Here is a 24,391-nt window from a genome sequence, read left to right on the forward strand (position 1 = left end):
CTGATCAGCTGGGGTGTCTGGAGCTTTGATGTGCGGCTAAATAAAGCTGTCCTACATGAAAGCTAAAATAAAAAAATAAAAAAAATAGATGTATAAAGTGAGTGCTTGATGTTCACAGTGCAGTGTGGCGGTGGCTCCAGCCCACAGAGGAGTGGGAGCCTCCACAGGCGGATTCTGATTGGCTCAGACACGGCTAACTCCATTTTGGAAAACAGCTGTTTGAAGACACAACCTTTTCTCGTTGTTCGCTGACGGCGCCCTGAGAAAAACAGCCAGGCGGCTCTCTCTCTGTTTTTAACACACACTTCACTTCACCACACGTTTTACCTGCTTATGTTTTTCTTTTAAACACACCAGTCTGCTCCAGCTTCGGCCCATTCCGCTGCGGTTTTTCTGTCCGACTGCCAGGAAACTTAACTGGGGATCCATGGTGTTTAATTTCCATTGTAACAAGTGGATAACAGGAGGCGACCCGACCAAGGTTAGTGGCGGTCTCTTTCTACTCGCCGTACAAATGTGTGTGTGTGTGTGTGTGTGTGTGTGTGTGTATGCGTTTCTGTTGTGCGTTTACGTGCGTGAAAACGGGCAGCGCTTGAAGTGACCGTCCGCAGGGAGCTGCGGAGTCACGAAGCGAGGTTTTTCTACATGATGTTAGAAAAAGGCTTTTCCCCCCCAAACCAGCACAGCGACTATCGTTAGACAATACATCCCTCATCCCTGAGCCCGAGAGTCCGCAGAGCTCACCCTCAGCCCGCCACACGAACCTGCTCTTTTTACCTCTGCGCAGATTTATGTGCAAAATCACAATGTGAATGTTAATCGTATTTACATTTTTCCCCTCGGACGTGTGGGGCGTTCAAGTGCATCCATTATGCTAGTCGCCTATGTGTATCGTGTGTGTGTGTGTGTGTGTGTGTGTGTGTGTGTGTGTTAGTGTGTGTATAGTGGCATGCACGGTCCTTCCCACACATTATCTGCTGCATTCAGTGTACATGATGACAGCCTGGATAGCTTTTGAAAGCCCTCATCTCCTCTCTCATCAACTGTGCTTTTTTTTTTTTTTTGCTCTGTCAATGCACCCAGCCACCCCCCCCCCTCCTCCCCCTTCCCCTCTCCCATCACCCCCCCCCCCCCCTCCTCCTCCTTCCCCCTCTCCAACCACAAATCAACTTCGTCCTCTATTTCCTAACTCAATAAGATAACAGGGCAGTGCTGACAGCAGCTTTTCATGCAATAACCTGGCTGCTGAGTGAAGCGGCTCGTCACTCCAGTTCTTCTGGACGTCAAAGTGACATTGCTGGATCATGGGAGACGGTGCTCAGAGAGTCAGCAGTAGCCTTGCTGCTGGTGGTGGTGGTGGGGGGGAGTAGCAGCAGCAGCAGCAGCCGCCGAGGGAGGGAGGGGGGGACCCCCCACTTTGCATGAGTGTTGCTGGGCAAGTGCCAGTCACTGGGCATGGGCACTGGTGAAAATAAATACTGGCTTCTTGCCTGCCTGTGGTGTTTCTCTTCACTGTCGACCGCCTGACTGTAACCAACACAGTGCTCTCCCTGAGCTCAGCGCACACCAACATAAATGAACCAAATCCTGATTTAAATTAAAATGGAACAGCTTTGCAGCGTTGTAATGTAATGTAATGTAGATGCAGACCAGTTGACAGAGCTGGAGTGTGGGATGTCTTCACATACTGTGATATTGTAATGGTTTTATCATTTCATGGCTCTGGGAAACTGTTGCATATCAGTGGCGACATTTTATATTATATTTTTTGGAAATAAAAGCAGGAAAATACCTGATTCTAGATCTATATTAGAAATATAACATAGAGGAACAAAGTTAGGGTAACACATTATTTTCTTGATTAAGTGAGGAATTGTTTGGTCTGTAAAACTGTGCATCACAACTTACTAAAGCCCGAGGTGATGACCAACTCAAGATATTCAGTTTACTGTCACATGAGGACAAGCAGGACATCGTCACAGTTTACCAGCTGGATCTGAGGGATGTTTGGTGTTTTGGCTTGGACAATGACTGAAGTGATTATCAAAATAATTGCAGATTATTTCTTTTAATCATTTCAACTCGAGTAATATGCTTAACAAATGCACATGGTGTTTGCCAGGAGCTTTAACCGAGGGTTGAATCTGTCTGGTCATACGTTACATAGCAACATCGTTCCTGGACAAAATTTTGACATTAAAGAGCTTATAGTGTTTTTTTCACATTAGTGGAAAGATCACATGTCGTAAAGGGTTTGAGCCACCTGATGAATTTAAGATTACATTTTGTACAGTCTGATACCAGATATGGCTGTCTCCGGCCTCGTCTCCTCTCTTTGTACCAGCACAAACCAAACATGGTCTGTTATCCTTCAAAATGGCCAAGGGGGGGTGGTGGGGGTGGGGGTTGGGGTGGGGGTGGGGGGGGTGGTGGATGGTGGAGAGCAGCCAGAACAGAGAGCTCAGTGATGATAAAAAACCCCTGCTAGCAGAGAGAGACACACATGCCCTGCTGACCTTTGACGGAGCCCCTGCAGGACGTTCCCTCCTGTGCTTCAATCATATTTACTGACTCCAAACACGGCGTGCAGAAGATAAGGCCAGGCCACTCGCCATCTAAGATTACACATGCTCGTGCTCCGGCTCTTCCTCATCCTCATTCACGGAGGGCCTCTGTGCATTACGCACACCTCCTAATCTGTGGCACCGTTATTCAGAAAGCAGCCAGATCATGAGTAATCGGGTCATGCCAGTACATTTATGATTATCTGCAGTGCTGCATGACCAACACTCTTACCAACGCCGTTCTCCTCCTCCAACTCCTTCAGCAAATGGAAGTCATATCTGCTCCTGCTGAGCGCTGCCAACAATAACATGATTACTCTGAGAACATTTGGACCCCTATATCCCTGCGCTGAGAGCTTGCATTAAGTGCACACTCCGGGGGTGGGGCCGGTGACTATGTGGTTGTTTCCGTTTGTGGTTTGTTTTTTTTTTAAAGTGGTCATCAGGGTTTTTGTTTCCTGCCTGTTTTCCCCTTACAGTCCAACTGAAGGTTAAACGAGCTTTTCTTTGTACGCTGTACTGCACACGGACTGTTTCATCCCTAGCTGCAGAACACTGAGAATTACTGTCCCTTTTTAATGGGAATCTGAAGCTGCTGGATTCAATGCTTTTCTGCAATAAGGACAGGTCATTACATGCTTTAGATAAAAATAGCAATCTATTCTCAGAATTGGTTCAAGTGCCTTCTAGATTTCGTTGAGATTGTGTCCACGATCAGTCGCCTGCCCAGAGACCTTCCCGTGTTCGGAACAACAGTCTGTAGCTGTGTCCGTGAACGGTGAAGCGGGGTTTTGGTGCTATGTGAACGCGCTGCTCAGAGTCTATTTTTGTATGCTCTCCCACTGTGTAATCATGGGTTTAATGTCTACATATTTTGTGGACGGGGATTTGATGGTTCAACTGCGTTGACCTCCAACCACATTCTTTGCCCTGTGCACAGAGAACTTAAGCTCCTCTGTTTTTAGCTCCCTGACTTCCCCGTGAGGAGAAAATGAGGGCCATCACCCCGGCCTTCAGCATCTTGTGTGACAGCCCGAAAAGACTTTGTTGTATACATAGATATTGCAGATCAATGTGAGAGACTAAGGATGAAACAATTATTTAATCTGCAATATTGAGATAGGGAATTCAGTTTATTTACGTGCAACATTTCTGGGGTCAGATGATTATTTCCACACAGAAGCTGCTATTTATAAAAGGAAAATACGTTAGAGCAGCGTACACATGCTTCATTCAGAATCAATTCATTTCCCTGTGTTAATGATCTTTTCATGTTATTCCCCTTTGTCAAGCACCTCGTAGAATCCTGCCTTAATAATGGCACCATAACTTGAATCATTGATTATCTTTCTGACGTTTAATAATGATGATTGAGCTGTCGCAGGTACATTTAATAAAATAATGATACAGCTGCTATAAATAGCCACGTCTGCGGGTAATAGTCTTGTGTAATGATAGCTGCTCCTGCATTGTTGGACAACCTCACTGATTTGGCAAAATTGCACTTCTTTTTTTTTTGCCGTTCTCGACAGGTCTAACAAGTGCTACTGTTAGCAGACAGGAACTGAAGTGTGAACAGGCGATTTACGGTGAACTGTCGTCTATTTGTGGCTAAAAAGAGGCTCATGCACGTGCGCCCAGTTCCCCAGAGATAAAACAGAACCATATAACCATCTTCAGATAGCGATGCTTCTGGTCCCTGTTGTACAGAGGTCAAAGGTTAAGAGGTTAAATTCTTTTCCAAACTTGCTGATGCTGACCAGTGGAACAGATCATTGTGTTTTAAGTCGATATGACGAATGCGGTAGTTGCCCACACGTCCAGCAGTTGTGGAGCAACAGCTGGCTCTTTAGCTGTTAAGTGTTCACCAGCTGGTCTCTGACTGTGTCTGCAGTTTGGTGCCGAGCAGGTAGTGCGCAGCGGGTTTTTTTTTTTTTGGCCAAGGGAAATATCCAAATCCCAAGAGATGCAATTTTTTTTTTTGATGAAGGTAAAATGTGTCACAACGGACCATAAATGAAGCATTGTGGTGCTGTCCAGACGCCCCCTGCCTACAAATTATACTCTCCGGACTTCGCCAGACGCTTGTTTGGTAAAGACCCCAGCAAAAAATGTTTTGTAAGTGAAAATTAAATGCAGAAATGACTATTCCAACTGAAATAATGACTCGCTTTGCAATCTCAATATCTGCCAAAATAATCGCAATATGATTTTTTTTTTTTTTTTATGTACATGGGGGAATGTGTCTTTTCGTGCACGATAAGCGCTATATACGTCCATCCACCATCTTATTTACCTTGCAGCATGTAAGAACTGAGATGTAAGCCGTATTGTTAACCATATGTGGTGTTGGGGACATACTGAGCAGAACAGCAGGAGTCGTCTGAGAAGTTTCTTGTGAAACTGGGTCACCATTGGAATATACTGTAACCACTGTGGATACGAACTGACCACAGCCTGTGTTCTCAGCAAGGGATCAAACTTACGCCCACAGGGAGGGAGTTTGCCGTACTCAAAAGATACATTCTGGGTGGAGCGTCACTTATATTCCAACTGGAAACTGGCACAGTTTCCTGACTCAGACCATTTAAAATGATGTGGTACAAAGTTAGTTGTTACAGGCTGGGATGAGCTGCAGCTGGACACAAACCTGCACACAGTAACATATCCATCAGTCCATTTTTTTTTATTGTTACCAGATTTATAAGACGCAGATCTATTTCCTAATGTTTTCCCCTCTGCCTGATGAATGACATTGTTTATTGAGGATCCTTTTCAAAGTGGTGACACATCTGTTTTCCAAGTTACACCCTCTTACTTCAGCTGGACCGGCCCACGGCATCAGAATAAATTTCACAGATACGGGAATTTTTAATCAAGCCTTATTATGTTAGTGGATTCTCATCCATGTGAATTGGTTTGGAAGTAAAACAGACCTGTCCTGCTTACGGCCCAGCAGGTCGGTGAAAGATGATTTGATGAGAGTTTCCCGTCATGTAAAAAAACGAGCTTTCATTGTTTTAGATGGAGTGGTCCATTTCAGATTCCATGTGATGTGAGTAAAACGCTAAAATCAATGAACTTTAAAAGTGATGAGACAGAAGAATGCCCAAGGGTAAAAGGAACAGCATGACCTTCATTGTTTGACAGGGAATCAGAGGCTTGTAATCTGCTTGTGATGCTTTGATTTGATCCACCGGGGGAATTCTCAGGCTTTAAAATATTTTATTGTGTCTCTGAAAAGGTTTTCATCTAAATCCCAGAGGAGGGGAAACGACAAGCTGTGTTGACAGGAGGCCGCTCACAGGAACTAGACAGCAAATTATTTAATGTCACTAAATTCACTTGACAGGTATAAATTAAAAGTATATCTAGTTTCTGATGCTGCTGCCAGAGGAAAACCTAAATCATCAAATGCGTTCATTTCAATTAAAAAGACGATTAACTTCTTGTAGTTCAATGGCCTGTCAGTAAACGGGCTTTTAAATACAGGGACTGCAAGTTTTGCAGCTTCTCTAATTAAACTTTAAAGACAGCCAGTAGAGGAAAATAACATACAGTAACATACATTTACTGAAGCAATACATACAGAATATTTTTGAGGTACTTGAACCTTTACTTAAGTGTTTTTATTTTCTGCTACTTTATAATTCTACTCTGCTGCATTTCAGAGGGAAAAATTATACTTTTTACTCCTCTATGTTTATCTGACAGCTTTTTACAAACAAAACATTACATAACCTTTATAAAATACAAAGATTGAACCCAGTTTTCCGGCCTCAAACAAAAAAAAACACCAAAGGGTGATTTCCCAGCTAAACTTTCCAGATAGTTTTATTTGTGAAACTGTTCAATATTCAAAATGATAAAATTATCCAATATTTCACAAAAAAAATCCAAAGTCCAATTGTATAAATTTGTGTTGAATAACTACAAAAAGAAATAAACAAACTTTTCCCTCTATTTATTATCTCCCGACCGCCACAGATTTATCTCGTGACCCTTCGGAGGACCCTGATCCTGATGTTGGGAACCACTGGTATGAACTGTACATAAAGTAGTTACTCCACCTCGACCAGCTACAACAGTGTATCAGTGTGAATGATCTGATAATGTAGAGCTTCAATGATTAATTGAAAAATCGATTTGCCAATCAACAAAAAATTAATCAGCAACTATTGTGATAATCCAGAAATAGTTTTGGTCATTTTTGTAAGAAAAAATTCCAAATAAGGTATTTGCTGGTGTCAGTTTCCCAAAAGTTGAGATCTTCTGCTTTTCTGTGTTTATATAACAGTAAACTGAATGTCTTTGAATATTGGACCATTATAGGATCCAATTTTTCACTATGTCTTACATGTTATTGACAAAAATATTAATTGAGAGAATAATCGACAGATAAATCGATGATGAAATCCTTGTTGCAGTTGCAGTCCCATAATAATTTAATAACTGAAAGAGTCTAAAAGTGCTTTTATTTTGAAACCTGCTGATAATACTTCTGCAGGATTTTGAATGAAAGCCATTTACCTACAGCCTGTGTAATGAATGTGAGCTCTTCCTTCACCACTGTTGTCTGCAGTGATATCACAGTAGGTTTGGTGACTTGCACATTAGAAAAAGCTCAAGGTGTTTGCCCTGTGTACCAGCATGAATGATGGTTTCATTATCTAGCTCTAGAGGAAAAGTGCAACGTTTGCCTCTGCTCTTTTTTTTGTGTTTGCTCGCGGGGAGGGTTACGTATGCGCCTTTTCATCCCCGTCAACTCAGCAAATTGAATCACATGACGCCCACATCCTCTTAGACTTGTGGAAGGAAAAAGTGTGACGGTGCAGCCGAGTGGAATCACTTGGCAAACCTCTGACACGCCCGGGCCGTCGGTATACAGGTGAGAGGAGCGACTCGTTTTCTTCAAATTATTTATAAATGCAGCTCAAGGAGTAGTTATTGTTGTTAAGGTGTAATCAAGTCTCTGGTTTTTGGAATGGAGAGGTGCTTTGGCTGAATGCAGTTACTGGTGTGTGTTATTCTATTGGAGGGTGGAGGAGGAAGTTGTGAGTGAAATGCTTGTAACAGGTTGTGCAGAGAGACATGGCCCCCAATCAGATCATATATTACGGTTACAAATTGGCTAAACGGTTGTCTGCTGCAGCAGTATAAGCAAGGAGGGTGAATTATGTTTCTCAAGTTCTTAAAGAAAAGAAAAAAAAAAAGTAAACACTGGAGCCTGTGAGGGAGATTTCCTTATATAGCAAGAACAATAAACATGCATGCATTCCTTCTGTGCAGCTCTCATCCTCCCTCTTTTTCCTTTTGTCATCATGCTTTTTCTATCCTTTCCTCATCTGCTTTCCATCCTTTGCTCATCATCCTCCCCTCATCTTTCTCCACACCTCCCTCACCCTCTCATCTCCCTCTTATCCTCGCTATCCTCCTCCTCCTCCTCCTCCTCCTCCTCCTCCTCCTCGTCAGCCCAAGGGTCTCGCTCAGCCTCCAGTGTGTGTGCAGAGAGCCTGGGAAAAGATAGGGCATAAACAACACAGGCAAACAAACCACCTGCTTCCTGCTGAGGTCTCGTGTTGTTAAATGTGTGGACAGAAATAGAACCGGGCAACCTTGCAGTAGAATTAGAACAGATAGACTGGACAGTAAGAGGAAAGTCACACACCAGCAAAGCAGTTATCCAAAACATATCAGTGTGTACCTCTGTGCTGTAGACACAGAAAGCAAGTTTCATGACACCTGAGGGCCGAGGAAGTAATTATAGCTAAAACAACCAATTAATCAATTAGTCTTATTAATCTGCAACTGTTTTGACAATCAATTAATTGTTTAAGTTAAAAATTCCCAAGTTCGAGCTTCTCATTTGTGAGGATTTGCTGTTCTTCATCTTTGATGATTGTAAACTGATTATATTTCGGTTTTGGGATGTTGGTGAGACAAAACATGGATACAGGGAACTGTGTGATTGTATAATTTGACTAATAATTTATTTGACTAACCAAAGGGCCATTCACCATTCAGTTTTGAATAATATAAAACAGAAAAAAAGCAGCAAATCTTTACATTTCAGAAGCTGGAACAAGACAATCTGCTCAATTAAACTGTAATGATTGATTATCAAAAGTGTTGCCAATTGATTTTTCTGTTTATTTAATAATCAATTAATATCTGGAAACCATATGCAATTCTAAGTCTAGTTCATTTTACACATACAAGATTAAAAATTTTGGCAGCTAATGATTATTAACATTCTCTGCTGTTTATTTTCTCGATTATTCAATTAATCATTTGTCAATAAATTGGGAGAAAATAATGAAAATTGTCCGTTTATAATTTCCCAGAGTCCAAGGTGACATCCTCAAATATATTTTTTCAGCCAACAATCCAAAACAAGCGCAAGGTGATCTCTTTTTAAATTGTTTGCTTTGTTGAAGACATAGAAACATGCTTGATATGACATCTTTGAATCGTTTGTTTTGCTCAACCAACAGGTGCAAACCTCAAAGACATTTAATGTACAAAGATATAAAACAGAGAAAATCATCAGAGCAGCAAAACTAGAACTTAAAGGAGCTTTTTCTAAGTTTTGCTATTGCTACATATTCAGCATCAAACCTCATTCCTTTACTCACCAACAGCTGTCTCCAGAGGTGGAAAGCTACACCAACGTTAACTCTTGAGTCCATCACTTCTTTTCTTCTACTGAAGTTAGCATGCTAACCAGCTAGCCCCGGCCCGTCTCGTAACTTTCTGATAGCGACTCACTGCAGCCTCCGATCTGCCCTGAAGACGCAGCGCAGCTCAGATGGGGGAATTATAACCTCTTGTCTTGTTAAACACGACTATGGCTGAAGCTGTTGTGAAGCAGCAATCACCCCCCCCACACGCTCCTGACGAGAAACCACGTTCAGCAGCAGAGAAAACTTACAAATAGCCTGTAATGATAATCTAATTGATTATCAGAATTCTTTCCAATTGATTTTCTATTTATCATCTAATCCTTTGAGTGCTTATAATCTGCAAAGAATATGCAGACAAGAACAGACATAACATAAATACAACTTCCATAACATTCCTGACACACTACGCTTTTATATCCTCTCAGCTCTCAGTACGTCACCAGACACACAGCAGAGTCTCCCGCATCCTAATATTTTCTGTGTGGACGTAGCACCTTAAGAGTTCGTCCCTTACACACTCATGAGTTAGTTTGGCTTTGAAAGAATAACTGTTCAGAGACGTGTGTCTCAGGGAACATTAATCTCTTTTACTTGTTTTATATTGAGAGATATAGAAGCGCCTACACGTGTGTGTGTGCTTTATAAATTCAGCCATTTCTCCCAAAGCATTTGTTTTTGTAACAACACCGTCTGTGAAGAGTCTCAGGAAGAATGATGACACTCTAAATGAACAGTTGCTGCACCATTTGGAAATGGAGATGTGGGAATGTTTTATTCTGTGTGTGTGTGTGTGTGTGTGTGTGTGTGTGTGTGTGGGGGGGGGGGGGGTGGGTGGAGGGGGGCTATAATGATGGTCTCATTTTGGAGTCCAGTTGAAGCACCTGCTCCTGACTCAGCTGTGACTCATGAACGGTTGATGATACTCTGTCACACCCATCCTATTCACACACACACACACACACACACACACACACACACACAACACACACACACACACACACACACACACACACACGAACAAACACAAACTAGGGGATTCCCTATAGCCTGAGGCAGGACATGCTGCTGCAGTACACTTGGTCTCATATGTCTGGCTGTCTGGCAACTCGTATCAACTTCCCTTAAAACAATGACCGATTGCAGCGTATGTGCAGTTTTTGGGCCACAGGGAGACACGCACAATGGATGCCGTGTTGTACATTCAACACCTTTGGTAATGTAACCTCTACTTATCTCCAAACAAGCCTGTGTCGTGTATCTGATACTGTTACTTTACTGTATTGTGTGAAGACATAGCAATATTATGATGCACTGGCTGTCTTCACTCAAGAGCTAGTATTGATTGAAGCAGCTGTTGCTAAGTGAAAAAAAGGGAACATAGTCTGTAGTAGAAGTGTCGTCTCTCCCTTTAGAGTTGTTTATTCTACGATCCTGCCATCTGTTTAACCGAGGAGACGATTTAGTAGATTAACAAAATCAATTTAAGCGTGTGTCTCTGTGTGGTCGGTTTGGGTTCCTCGTTTGTGCAGCGTTCTAGTGTGACTGAGAGCAGATCTGTCTGTTTTAATTACACAGATTCAGAGAAAAAACCGTCTTATATAAATGTTTGGGTTTTTCCAGCATTTATTAACTAACTTTGCAGCTGCAGGAATCAGTGTAGTTTGTGATGTAAAAGGTGAAATAACGAATTCCTGAAGGACTTCTGTGCAGTGGAAGGTCATGTGAAGCTGATGTGACCTTTTGAGTGGAATCAAATTTAATATTTTTTTTAACTGAATAATTCAGTTAAATAAAGTTTTGGAAATACTCTGGGAGTATGAGATGTCACTCTCATGTCTGTGTGTTCATTATGAAGCTACAGCCAGCAGACAAGTAGCTTCCTCGAGTCTTGGCGTCACTCTGAGGTGTCTAGGCAACTGATGGTGATTTCCAGGAAGTCACTGCCAACGACCAAGAAACAGACCAGCGTAACATGATGTAACTGAGCTCAGCCAGAGCCGGGCAGCAGTGACGTTAGTTAAAGGGGAACGCCCCCGAGTTTTATCTTGAGAAGAACTATTTTATATGTGAAAGAAGGTGTATGAAGCCCTTCGTGGCTCCAGAGGGAACCGTGTGAAGCCTGATTAATGTGACTCCAGTGATGTCCCTTGAGTCAGCGTCCAATGGGGCTGAAGGGAGCCTGCTCCTCATCTCTGCTGGAGGCTAATGCGGCATCAGTTGCTACCGAGTAGGACTTGGCTGAAAAAATTGATTTTCAATAATCGATCTTTGAATAAATCGATATCGAGTCACAAAATCCTGAGATCGATCTTTTAATGTTTACTTTTACAGTCTGTGGCCTTTTTCCCGTGGACGTGAGAAGCTGTAACCTTGTTGGTCTCGCACAAGGAGATGTGGTCATGTGAGAGCAGTCGCAGCGCCACTGAAGCCACCAGCAAGTCAACAGGCAGATGTTTGGTTGCATTTTGGATTTAAAAACTAGACGGTGAAGAGCCAATCGTACAAAAACAAAAATCCATATGTGCAAGAAGAAGCCGATACAAGAAGTGTAGTTGTTGGTCCACACTGTAGCACGTTAGACACATTACTTACGTACCTATTATTATTTCTCGAGACGTTTCTCAACTGTTGGTCATGTTAAATAAAAAGTGCGTTAATGTAACTAGTTCTCTGAGAATCTCATTCACATCTAAGCAAAGTCAGTGGCCACTTTATTAGATACATCTATACAATCGAATGCAATCCAATACACCAGCTCTTCCACATATTCTACCTTTATGAAATGTATAATAGCCAGTCTTTTCAAGAGGTGTTCATCACACTCTGTGTTCAGAACTGAGGCCGTAGTTAGTGGTAGTGTTTAACTAGTCTGTATTATATTGAAATATGTTTCTAATATTATCCTGCCCTCATATTTGACAAAACATTAGGAACACCTCTGCACACGACAACCTCAATCACAAACATAGTTCGATGAATTTCTTTCTTACCGTCAGTTAAAAGTAAACATTATCTTTGTAAAGGGAGAGTTTAAGGCTGAGCTGTTTTATTGGATTGCATTAAGTTTTACTGGTGTACCTAATAAAGTGGCCACTTAGTGTACATACTAGTCTTGTTAGGCAGTTGTCTCACCACAATCAGCTCAGATGCTGCGCACTATAAAAGATCAACAAGATAATAGCAGAATGGCTGCTGAGTGCACTGTTTGACATTATACGATCTAGCGCTGTGCATTACATCCACTCGTTAATCTTAGCAGCATCACAACAACACACAAAACATGTTTACACAATGGACATATTAATATAAATGTGCTGCACTTGTGCTGGGGTATTAAACTGTTATGTATAACCCACACTGCAGATACGACAATCTGTTTTGCTCTTGCTGTGTCTTATCACTCACGTTGACTGGGAAGCACACGATAAATCAATTTCAAGTAATATTTACAAAACAGGAAAATATCTCTCACTTTGATATTCAGATTTCAAGATGAATAGTTTGTAGCTCAGGATTTTTCTCAGCTGGTTCCTTTCATATCTTTCAGCACAGCTTCATCTTCCACTTCATCTTCTGTCTGCTTCCCCCTGAGGTCCCATCCTCTGTATTACTGCTCGCTCTCTGTACGTCTCATCGAGGCCTCATCACTCACTGAGCACATATGTGCACAACACAGCTATGGAGCCAAAAAAGCCTGAAATCCCTGTTTGATACTCACAGTCAAATGTTCCTCAGATTAATCCACCTGAACATTGATAAATGTATATTTTTTTGACCTTTTAAATTCCTTTAGTTGGCTCCATTCATTTCAGGGAGTCTATTTAATGATAATAACAATTAACCTTTCATTTATTTTTAATTATCATTATTTAAAGGCTCAAATTGAGAGTCAAAGAATACTAGAATAATAATTTTCTCCACCTGAGAACCATCTTTAAACAGCAGCACTAACAGTAAAACAGCTATTAACTAAACCAGGGGTGTGACCACGCCTGGCCTGCTTTAGTTTTACTGCACTGATCACGGCCCACCTGCCACACTCATCCTGATCCCTAACTCGGAGAACAAAGTCAAGCAGACCTTCTGTGCAGAGACACTTAACCACACAGGTGGCCTGTAAAGTTTCTAATTGATTTTTCTGACCACCAGGGCTCATGTTCCTGCGCTGCATCTCTGACCTTCTAATCCGCTGTGAGCCAGTTGTAGCCTGAAGTTTCTCAGAGGGAGCAGAGAGTCAATCCTCTCTCCGGATCAAAACGTGTTTGTTTTGTAAAAACCTTCAGCACAGAGGAAAACGTCTTCAGTTTTATCAACGTGCTTTTTACTTGGTTTTGTATTTAAACAGATTTTCATCTTCATCATCTTTTGCTGTTATTTTTTTTAAGTTCGTTTTATACACTCAGCACATCTTACATGAATCAGCTGAAACCGTCTGTAGATTCATTGATTGGTTCATTGAAAGAAAATCAGTCTGCAGTTAGTTTGATGATCAATTAGTTGTTTGAAGGAGCTATTTGTAAGATTTTGCTATTGCTACATAGCCACCGTTAGCATTAACAGCTGTTTACTTACCAGTCCAGGAGAAATGTACAGAATCAAATTTCATTCCTTTACACACTAAGATCCGTCTCCAGCAGTGGACAGCAACGATCTGCAGCAGAGAAAACTTACAAATCGCCCCTTAAGCGATCTGTCAAACAAATAAACTAACAAACAAATAAACTAACAAACAAAGAAATCTGCGTTCAGCTCCACAAATGTTAATATTTTCGGGTTTTCTTTGTCTTCTGTGATAGTGAACTGAATATATATGTATTTGTGTTGTTGGTTGGATATTGCTATTAGCTGATATCCAATAAACCAAACAGTTAATTAAAGAATCTGCAGATTAACCAATAATGAAAGTAATCAGTAGTTGTAGCCCTACTGCGCATTGATTAATTACCTTATATAGTTTATTCTTGCATATTGGTAGTTGAAGAAAAATTGGTGATAAATTATTCAGTGTAACAATGCAAGAAGTCGTGTTTGTCTGTTCTCAGGACCAGAAGCAGAACAACAATATATTGTGTTTTATATTTCTCTTGTGTGTCCTCAGAAAGTCAACAGTTTTAAGATCAGATGACTAAAGAAGACTTAACTGTGTTAGACTTAAATAGAGCTGAGGCGAAGAGTCACTAGACATAATGTTAATCTGCAACTACTTTGATAATAAATTAACTATATCTTTCTAGCTCTTATTTACAACCTTTTTCAGGCAAAACTTCCCGAACCTTTCTGGTTCTAGCTTCTTAATTGTGAGGATTTGCAGTTTTGTCATTAGACATAAAAAGATATTATGAGACTTCACCTTAGACTTTACCCTTTTTTCTGACCCCTTTACAGACTAAACAAGGAATTAATGAATTGAGAAAATAATCCATAATTACCTTAATTGTTAGCTGCAGCTTTTCTTACCTTAACATGCCAGCAGTGAACACCTGAGACTGGGTGTAATTTCGTTTTTTTTAAATGGTGGATATGTCACTTTTGGAGCACAGTCATTCATATGTATGTTTTTTCTTCTCATGAGAGATAAATGGTGGGAATCGATCTCTGTAGTGCTCCGAGTTGTGAAGTGGGGAACCACGGCTCTAGCTGCTCCTCTGTATGCCTGCCGAGATAATCTGTCCGAGCCGGATTGATTTTTGATTTGGCCGCAGCTTTCTGAAGTAGCCGCCCTGCCCGGGCCTTTTGTTTTATTCATTAGTTCACTCAAGACTTTTCCAGAGTAGCTGATGCTAATAGCCTCGGCCAGGCTTCTTATCTCCTGTTCCTCGGCTGATTCATAATGCCTTCAGGCGTAGGAGCTCAGAACGCTGATTTAGGATGACAATTATGCGAGAGTGGCAGTGATCATTCTGAGTATCTCTGCTTGGTGAAAAGGAGATAGAAAATTGCATTGAGTATCCAGTGTTATCAGTGGTAATTCTGCATGTCTGACAGAGAAGATGGAGACTACTACTGTGGCTTAATAGTAAGCCTGAGACTTTAAAGTGCCACAGAGAGAGAGGTGGTAAAAAGTTCTTGTGAGTAGTGATTTGTGTCCGCTCGCCTCCCCAGTGGGGAAGGTTTTCACAGCGTCTATGTAAATGGCCGACTGTTGAAGAGCAAAAGCTAGCTGCTTGGCAAGTTGCAATATTCACTTCACCAGGGGAAATTAGGCCTTCACACCCAGCTCCGGGTCCCATAAGAAGAGGAAGGATATGGGGCGAATATATACACCACAGTTGAATGGACAGGGCTTTTATTTATTTATGAGAGGAAGACCAGAGAGGAACAACAATGCTATTCCCGATGAGGAAATACAGCTCCCTTGTGTCTGAAGTGGGCTCGTTGTCAACCAAGCAGCTGCTGACATCATGTGAACAGACAGTGCCCAGACCGCATTTGATGGGGGCTGAGAGGCAGCGAGCAGGAGGGCAGAGAGCTGAGGCACACCACTGTTATGGTGCTTTCAGAGCTGAGGGTGAATGGACTTGGATGGATTAGCCTGAACTGGTTGTAGGCACCCGACTGCAAATGAAGCAGCTCTGAATACTTTGGTAAGAAACGACAGTTTGTTGTTAACTTTTGTCTCATCTGGGCTTTTTGTTTGGCTGCGGCGTTGCTGTAATAACCGAGAGCTGTTGAGTTTCTTGAAAAGGACGTTTCTGTAGTTTTATTAGAGCTGATATGATTATTTGATTAATCAGTTATTTGAGCAACAATTTATTTTACTATTGAAGTTAATATTTCAAGTAACAATGCCAAACATACTCTGGTCACAGCTTCTCCAGTGTGAGGATTTGATGCTTTCTTTTGTATTATATCATTATAAACTGCATCTCTTTGGGCTTTAAGACAAAATGAGACATCACCCAGGACTCTGGGAAATTGCAGCTAATTATTATTTTAATTCTCTACTAATCTGCTGATTATTTCCCTGATTAATTGAGAAAAACAATATCTTAAGATGTCTTGTTTTTATATAGTCAGTTTAATATCATGTATGACTAACAGAAGCATTAAATCCTCACATCTGAAAATCAGAAACTGGCAAATGTTTGTTGTGTTTGCTTTTAAAATGACTACAACAATTATTTTATTATTAGAAAAGCTGCAAATTTCAGTTTCAGTTGATCACTACGTTGTTCTTGACTCGTTATAGAACAAACGACAGATTTATCAATAATGAAAATAATTATTATCTCTACTTTGTGTTTTTTTTTTGTTTTTGTTTTCACATCCATCTTAAAGGCTGAACTTAAAGGCAGCTCTCACTGAGCATTCAAGGTTGAAGAGGCCAGTGGAAAAGTTGAGTTGCTACGAGCAGCAGAATGAAACTCATTCACGTGAAGACTTTTTGCTTTGTCAATAAACGCAGCAAAATTAGTTGACAGACTTGAAATTGGTTGTGTAGACGGCACTAATGGATGTCGAAAATCAGCAAAGAAGCCAGTCTTTGTGTGGGTTATTGCAGATAATGTGAGTTTATTACGAGCAAATCAGGCTTAAAAGGCTCCAGCGGGATAGTAGTGAGCCTGCCTGCCTAATGGGCCCAGTGTAAGTGGCTGTGCTGACTCATATTCCCTGAGTGATCTCAAAGGCTTTTGTTCCTAATATCTCCATCCCCGTTACATGTCACTTTCCCAGAGTGGTCACTATTTATGTTATAAGCTGTCATGTAGGAAACCGGTGTGCACCTTTTTGTTTAGCCTTTGCTTTCATTCACAACAAGCTTACAGTGCTTTTTGTGTTGATGTGATTATGTAGCTCCATGTCTTTCACAATGGAGGAATTACCAGAACTTGAATTAGGATGTTTTCCCTGAAATAACTTTGCAGAGAGAATCCCCACATTGGAAACAATCCACAGTTACATTACAGAGCAGGAAGGAGAGGAGGAAAGAGAGTGAGGCTAAACAGAGTTCAGCTCGTGAGCTGAGCTGCAGCAATTTCCCTGTGCGGATTGAGTTGTTATTGTCCTGAGTGAAAATACACACCTGTGACATTTGTCTTGTTGGTAGTGTTTCCAGCCGCAGGTGTGTCGAGTTTCCCTTTGTATACACACCCTGGCTTTTCATATGAAGACTCACCTTTTTTTCGTTAACTAGAAAATGCACTTTGTGAGTCATAAAGTGACGTCAGTAAACACGCAGTAAGGCTTGAAGAGGACTTCTATATATGCAATTTACCAAGAAACCCTAAGGATGCTGGTCTGGAAGGAGGTGGAGCTGAAATTATTAATTAGATCAGATTAATCTATTAGTAAAGTGACAGAAAATTAATCTGCAAAAAATTTGATGTTTGTTTTTATTAATCTAAAGTAAACGTCTCAACTTTTCCACATTAAAATATCAAAAAAAGTGACTAGATCTATCTTATATATTTTTTTGTGTTGTGCACTTGCACGTACTTAAATTATCCCATATGTTTCCAGCACTTCTCAAACCTACAGAAATCCATGATTTTAATCAAGGTAAAGGTCAGTTTCATTTGGTTGGCTGTCAATCATGTTGTATCCCCTGCATGCGTCAGTGTTGTGGTTGCCTATCAGAAGCTCAAAATTCACTTTTATCCAGTTTAAAGTCACATTTTTAAAATACATTTTTACACCTTCGTTGCTTGTTTTTTAACCAGATGGAAGGTTTTCCTCATTGGATGTCTGGATCTTTAGTTATTGGAGAAAAAACCAAGCAAACGGTTGGCAGCTCAGCTCCCAGCCCCTTCGAGATGTCCTGTGTCTGCCAGACGGCATTGGTGAATCACAGATTATTAAAGTGAAACTACTTTATTCTGTTTCTACTGGTTTTAATCCCCCGGTCCATTTGTTATGGAGAGGACACCTCTGCGGATAATTCAGCTGCTGGTAAAAACTTCCTGAATGTCTGGATCATAAATTATCAGAGAAACAATCGACACAAAGGTTAGCAGTAATTTCAGCTCCCAACCCTTCCCTGATGTCTTGTATCCGCCGTATAGCATCAGTGAAACACTCAGTACTAATGTGAAACTGCTTTATTCAGTGACTTTAATGGTTATAATCATCGGGTCTGTTTGCTGTGGAGAGGAGGAGACCTCTGTGGATAATTCAGCTCCAGGCTACTTCACTACGTCACCAAAACGGCGTCTTTTGTTATCGTTTTGATTGAGAGACCCCAAGAGGCAGACGGTACAGTCTGTGCCTTGAATTCATTTATGAAGCAAAAATACCAAACACGTTGAAGAAGAACAAGAATGAATTGTGTATTTTTCACTATTTTACTGTTGAGACTAAACGGCTACTTGAAAAAATTATTGATAGACTAATAAAAGATTGAATGTAATTGTTAGTCGCTGCCCTCGATGATGAATGACCATTCTGTTATTCCACTTAATGAACATGAGCTGCAATTAGTTAAGTCACGCAGAAGGTCATCGGTGCCGTTGGTGCTTCCAAGCCACTTTACATGTTCATTTGCATCATACAAATCACAGCAGGTGAACAACAAAAGCCCACACTGCTTCAGTCAGTCAGCCAGCGCTACAAAAACAAGTTCATCATCACAGTGAGCTCAGTGGATTTTTTATTGGGGATAAATTGATTTTAAAAAGCAGCACCATTAAACTGCTTCTGCCACAGCTGAGACCAGGCAGTCGGGCAGAGAGGAGTGTAAACACGTGCTGAAGAGCAGAAGGCAGAACGTCATCATCATCATCATCATCATCATCATCAGCGTCCTTCCATGGAAAGCTGTTAATGATCTCATGGTAGGATTTGATCCACATGCACAGGCAAACCGACTAATTAAACAAACAAATGGCAATTAGATGGAGCTCCCATAAACTGCAGAACAACTGGGCCAGTGGAGTAGACTAGACAACACAACACAGCACACAACTGCTGTGTTTTATTAGTCATGACATTTTGGGAAATACACTTATTCTCTGTTTTGTTAGCATTAGATGAGAACATTGATACCAAGAGCAGCCACTTATCCAGCCATCAAAGCTAATTTAGCTTAGCACAAAGACTGGAAACAGGAGGAAACGGCTAACCTGGCTAACAGCCTAGCAAGACGTCTGAAGCTCACTGAATAGCAAGTTTTATCTCGTTTGTTTAATCTGTACAAACACACAAGTGTAAGAAACACCAATTCACAGTTTAACGGGTACATTATGGGCTTGGATCATATTGTTACCTTTGGACAGAGCCAGACTGGCTCGTACAGTATTTATGCTAAGCTGATTTGCTGGTGGTAGTTTCATACTTAGCGTGCACATATGTGAGTGATATCATCTAACTCTAAAATATTGTATTAATTGACATACTGAACATTATCTTAACAAGCTGTAGCAACTGGAAGTTTACACCAAGATGGCTTTTGCTGTAATGATAACTGTAGCCATTAAATTTATCGTAGCTAATCAAGCTAATTTTGTTTGTCTTGTTAAAATGCTCTTTCTCCTGTTGCCTGTATCTTCACTCAGTGATGGTTTGTGGGAGAAGAAACACCGCTTCTGTATCATTGTAGATGTTTTAGTTAATATGGAGCAGGCTGTGTCTGTACTGCGCTGTTACGAGTGGCAAGTCTGTCACCTCAAGTCAATTTCAATGAAAGACGGCCGGAGGACAGAGGTGTCTGAATCTCCCAGTTATACTTTTAAACACGCCTAATCAATGCTTGAAGAGTATCACATTAAAAACTCCACAGTGTATTGAGACCTACAGGATTAAGAGCTGTGAAGCTAGTGTAACAGTGTTAGGGATTCAATTCATCTAATTAGTTTAATTAAATATCAATTAATCATTTGGTCTACACATTTTCCCACACACCAAGATGATGTCTGCATACGTCTTGTTTTACTGGAACCAAATTAAATTTTTACTATATTTTATTGTATTGCGTATATACTGTTCTGCCTTTATCACTTATCAAAATAGTGGCTTTTTATTTTTCTGTTGATGGGCTAATCAATAAATTGACTAATTGTTTCAGCGCTAAACACTGTTGTTAGAGACCATCAGTCAGATCTCAGTCATTGTGAGATGTTTGTCATTATTACCCATAACTCAACTGGCCAATTATCAGTAAAAAGAATGACACTGTCAATCTCACGAAAATAGAAATAAAATCAAGATTATATATTTTCCTCAGCTCGTTCAGCTCTAATTTGTAGTTAGTGAAAGCCTCAGTCGTTTGAACCTCAGGTTGTGGAAGAGGTAGAAGGTGTAATTATCAACCTGTGAGACGCTGGCCTCCCGCTGTGATTTGGCTCGCTGATGACTGTGCAGGCCGGCCATGTAGATAACAATCTATCAGAGCATCACACCACCATCTGCAGGGACACAGAGTGGCTCTTGTGTTTGGTAGGAGCACTCAGGGAAATGCCATCAACCCAGAACTCGGTGACATTTCCTGAGGTACGGCTTAGAGATTGCCCTTCACTGCAAAATTCCCCATTCCCAAACAGCGTCGCCTACGTCTGCGCGGCTCGTGACCTCTCAGGGAAGGACCCAGGGACACGCTGTGCATAAGAGAGAAAACAATTGTGGGACCTTTTTGAATAATACTAAAAGAATGTGAGTGAAAGCGTTTGGGAACAGACTGGCCCCAGGTCAGCGTGTCGTAGCTGTGTCTGCCAGCTCCTTTTTATTCCTCTCCCATTCTTTTGCTTGTCTCCCCCCCCCCCCCCCCACCCCTGAGACTCAAACCCTCTCATTTTTCTTAAAGATTCATAGCTTAGCTGCTCAGCTGTTCTGTCATGGTTGTAGTGTTACATGCTTTATTAGATGGCTAAGTCTGTAGCAGTAATGTAGTCAGTCATGCTGCCCATACACGGGCAGTGAGGTCTTTGCTCTGTGTGCCGGCCTGTGGGTGGGTGGGAGGATCTTCAGGGACCGAAGCTGCAGGAGAGGAGCAGCTGTGACGACATTTACAGTCTGACACTGTGTCTTTATATTTCCTACTACTACTTTCTTATCTTTTCTGCTCTTTTCCCTGCTCTTTTCTGGAGCAGTGTTATTTTTTGTGTCCCTCTCTCTCTGAGGAGTTACCAGCTGTATAGTGTTTTAGTGGTTGGCAGGATCCATGACCTAGTTAAATATGGACTGAGAACAGGAAACTGAAGAGGAATGAATGGCAAATGGGAGCTCGACTCGCTTTTTTTTTTTTCTTTCTGGTCCCGCCTCTGCTTGTCCTTTGAATGCTTTAAAGCTCTTTTACTCTGGCCTCCCATATTGATCAGTGCTTTTTCCAGCCCTTCTTCTTTTTTAAATCCTTGCTGTGTCAGTACCTCCGGGACAGACAAATGGACTTATAATAGAGGGGTTTGACTCTGCAAGTGAGAGCACAGAGAGAGTCGGTGTAGCTTTTTGTTTTTAGGACAACCAATTAGCACAAATATTGGTTGTGCCATTAATTGCTATGCAGGAATAGAAATAGCATTTATTAACACCTTCATTCTTCATTTCATTCTCTCTCAGCTGAAAAGCTTCTGAAGTGTCCCCTTCCTGCCCACTCTCTCTGCACTGGTCATCCTCAGTTGCCTCTTAAATAGCTCAGCACTGTCTGACTCTTTTGTGTAGCCCGTATTCTTGTGTGTCATGTGGATTCTACTGAAGTAGAAATTCACAGGACACAGTGATGCGTTCCCCCCCATGAGCAACCGCAGACCATTGAAGGGGAGACAGCGGGGTGATTTATTTGCTCCTTGCGACACCGCCGCCTGACATCTCCTCCTCCTTCTGGCAGGTGTAATGAGAGCGCTGGTCATGGACAGATGATGGACGTGGAGACGTCGTACTCGGACTTCATCAACTGTGATCGCACAGGCCGCAGGAACGCAGTGCCCGACATCACGGGGGAGGGGACAGTAGCGGCCAGCACCAGTGAACTCACCAAAGACCTGGCAGAGATGGATCTGAAGGCTGCAGGTCAGTAAACTCACCTCTGAATACATGTGTAATAATAATAATAATGTGTAAAAACAAAGGAGATATGCAGACATCTAGATATTTCATTACCATAGTCAAAAGACCAGGGGCCAGTTTCACAAAGATATTTTAAACTTGTCTGTTGTGTTAGACCAGTCTTACCTTTGCTCCTGGATTAGTCTGATGCAAGTTACACAGTTTAAAAGTTGAGACTTGTAAGAAAATGTTTTTAGTTTTGAAATCTGTTAGTGCTTCAGCTCTGTGACTCATAGTGAAATCCTCCAGTTCAAGTGTATTATTCAGATATTATCTCCCACCACCGCTTGTACTTTATGGCTAGTGATGAACTGTTATTTACCCCAAAATATAAAAACAAAAACCTTCAGCCACCTTACCACCAGGCTGAGACCCATGGTTCCATGATAACAAATCCATGAAACCTGCTGACTAGTGACAAAAGGAAGAAGGCTTGGGCTGATAATATCAAACGTTGCAATTTTTCCGTGTATATTCAAAAGCATAAGCACTGAGCTCTGCTACAAGAATGCAGGTCGTTACACTACATTGAGATTTTATGCTACTGGAAGTTTCTTTGTATTGTTACATTGTTCGCTGTTTTTTCCAGTAAAATGTCCGTGTAATTGTTGAATTCCCCTGGAAGGACTATTTTTTCTGCTGACGTCAACAGAGCTGAGTGGTTTGACGCAATTACTCGATTTGAGTAGTCCTAATTTACCCAGAATTCATGGCAGATTGGGCCTCCTGAAGATAGTCAAGAGCTTTGTGCAAAGGATGAATTGAGACGTCTTTCTGAAGTCTGAGTTTGGTCTAAGCTGGAGTCAAAGTCTATCTTTGAGAAACCAGCCCCTGGACCTGAAGGCACCAAAATATGAAAACACAGACAAGTGGTGTTGCTCAGATTGTGGTCTCAGTGAGACTGGTTTTTTGTTCCCTCAGCGCTAAACGAGCCATAATGGCAGAACAATGACAGATAGTCTTTGCTTCCTCAACTCTCAGTTGAGTGTCAAGTTGTTAGGAGCAACATGTCTGAATATGACGCACACGTTTCCCAGTCTAACCATTGTGTGTTACATCGTTGTTCTTGCTGACTTCCTTCTCAGTCAAAGCACAAGTTTCCCATGACATGCTAACCAATTTGACTGCAATAAATCAAGCTGCTCCTAACTCTGGTCTGGTGGGAAACCTCAGATTTAGAAATAATCTCATATCATGCTGACACTGTGTTGCTACAGGAAGTTGTAGTTCCTTCCTCAGGATTCTCATTATTTGTTTCTTTCAAAGAGCCTGAAGGCAGATTTATTCCCTGCTGTTGGGAATGCCAAAACTATCGTTGACTGATTTTTGTGCATATTTTTTCCCATGTTTTCCTCCAGAAGGAGATGCGGGGGCCTCCCCAGCCCCTGAGGCAGAGGGCTCCACCAGCCAAGATGCCCAGGGAAGTGGAGGCCCATCCTAAGCTCACCCAGAGACTGAAGGGGGGGAGGGGGGGGGCAGAGCCAAGGAGAGAAGAGTAGAGGAGAGGAAGTAGGTGAAAGTGGAGTAGAGACATGGAGAAAGGAGAGTGTATATTGGTTGTCCTAACTGGACACGAGGACACCTTCGCTCACTGCCGGCCTGTTCGGAGCCTCGGCGGCTCTAAATGTTCGCCTTTTTATTGGATCAGATTGTAACATGAGGAACAGAACAGAGTAGAACTGACAGTTGAGACGCTGCGCTTACGCTTCATACTCTGTTAGTCATTTATATTCCTGACGAGACACGAAAGCACAGAAACTTTGGATTCATGCCTGTGGAGATGGACTGAGCTGAATAGAATTCATTTATAACAACACTCAAAACATCGTTCCAGTCTAATATGGAACTGTGTCATGGAGGGCGTATTCATAATCATCTGTTTGTCATTTTCTTTCTATGTATGTGTTTGTGTGTTTGTGACCCTCTCGTCCTATTTCTTTGTCAAGTCTTTTCTTTTTTTTCAGTAACATAGTCGTCATTATACTGTCGTGTACGGACTTCATATTTATTGCTAAATGTTCAGTGATAACTTTGTGATAGCAATTTTCTTTATGTAATAAAATACTTATGAATTACTGTAACATTTGTATTTTATATTTTTAAGCATAATTAACTTGAGGTGGCGTTGTGCAGGCAGGTTTCTGTTTTATTGAACGCACACACAGGCACAGG

General features: G+C 41.5%; 1 protein-coding gene across 5 annotated transcripts; it reads left to right on the plus strand.

Annotated features, from left to right (window-relative positions):
* The first annotated feature begins 148 nt into the window (after positions 1 to 148).
* On the plus strand, positions 149 to 24,300 carry pkig (protein kinase (cAMP-dependent, catalytic) inhibitor gamma). Of its 5 annotated transcripts, none has more exons than XM_056385019.1 (3): positions 149 to 481; positions 22,002 to 22,183; positions 23,578 to 24,300. In XM_056385019.1, exons 2-3 carry the CDS (start codon positions 22,030 to 22,032, stop codon positions 23,658 to 23,660), a joined length of 237 nt encoding a protein of 78 aa, XP_056240994.1. In that variant the 5' UTR covers positions 149 to 481; positions 22,002 to 22,029; the 3' UTR covers positions 23,661 to 24,300. The 5 variants fall into 5 exon arrangements, with proteins under 5 accessions (XP_056240994.1, XP_056240996.1, XP_056240993.1 ...); XM_056385021.1 differs by lacking the exon at positions 149 to 481 and adding an exon at positions 7,392 to 7,452; XM_056385018.1 differs by lacking the exon at positions 149 to 481 and adding an exon at positions 10,304 to 10,460 and having other exon boundaries at positions 23,581 to 24,300.
* The last annotated feature ends 91 nt before the right edge of the window (positions 24,301 to 24,391 follow it).

The sequence above is a fragment of the Seriola aureovittata genome, chromosome 9 (genome assembly GCF_021018895.1).
Source record: "Seriola aureovittata isolate HTS-2021-v1 ecotype China chromosome 9, ASM2101889v1, whole genome shotgun sequence".
Taxonomy (NCBI): domain Eukaryota; kingdom Metazoa; phylum Chordata; class Actinopteri; order Carangiformes; family Carangidae; genus Seriola; species Seriola aureovittata.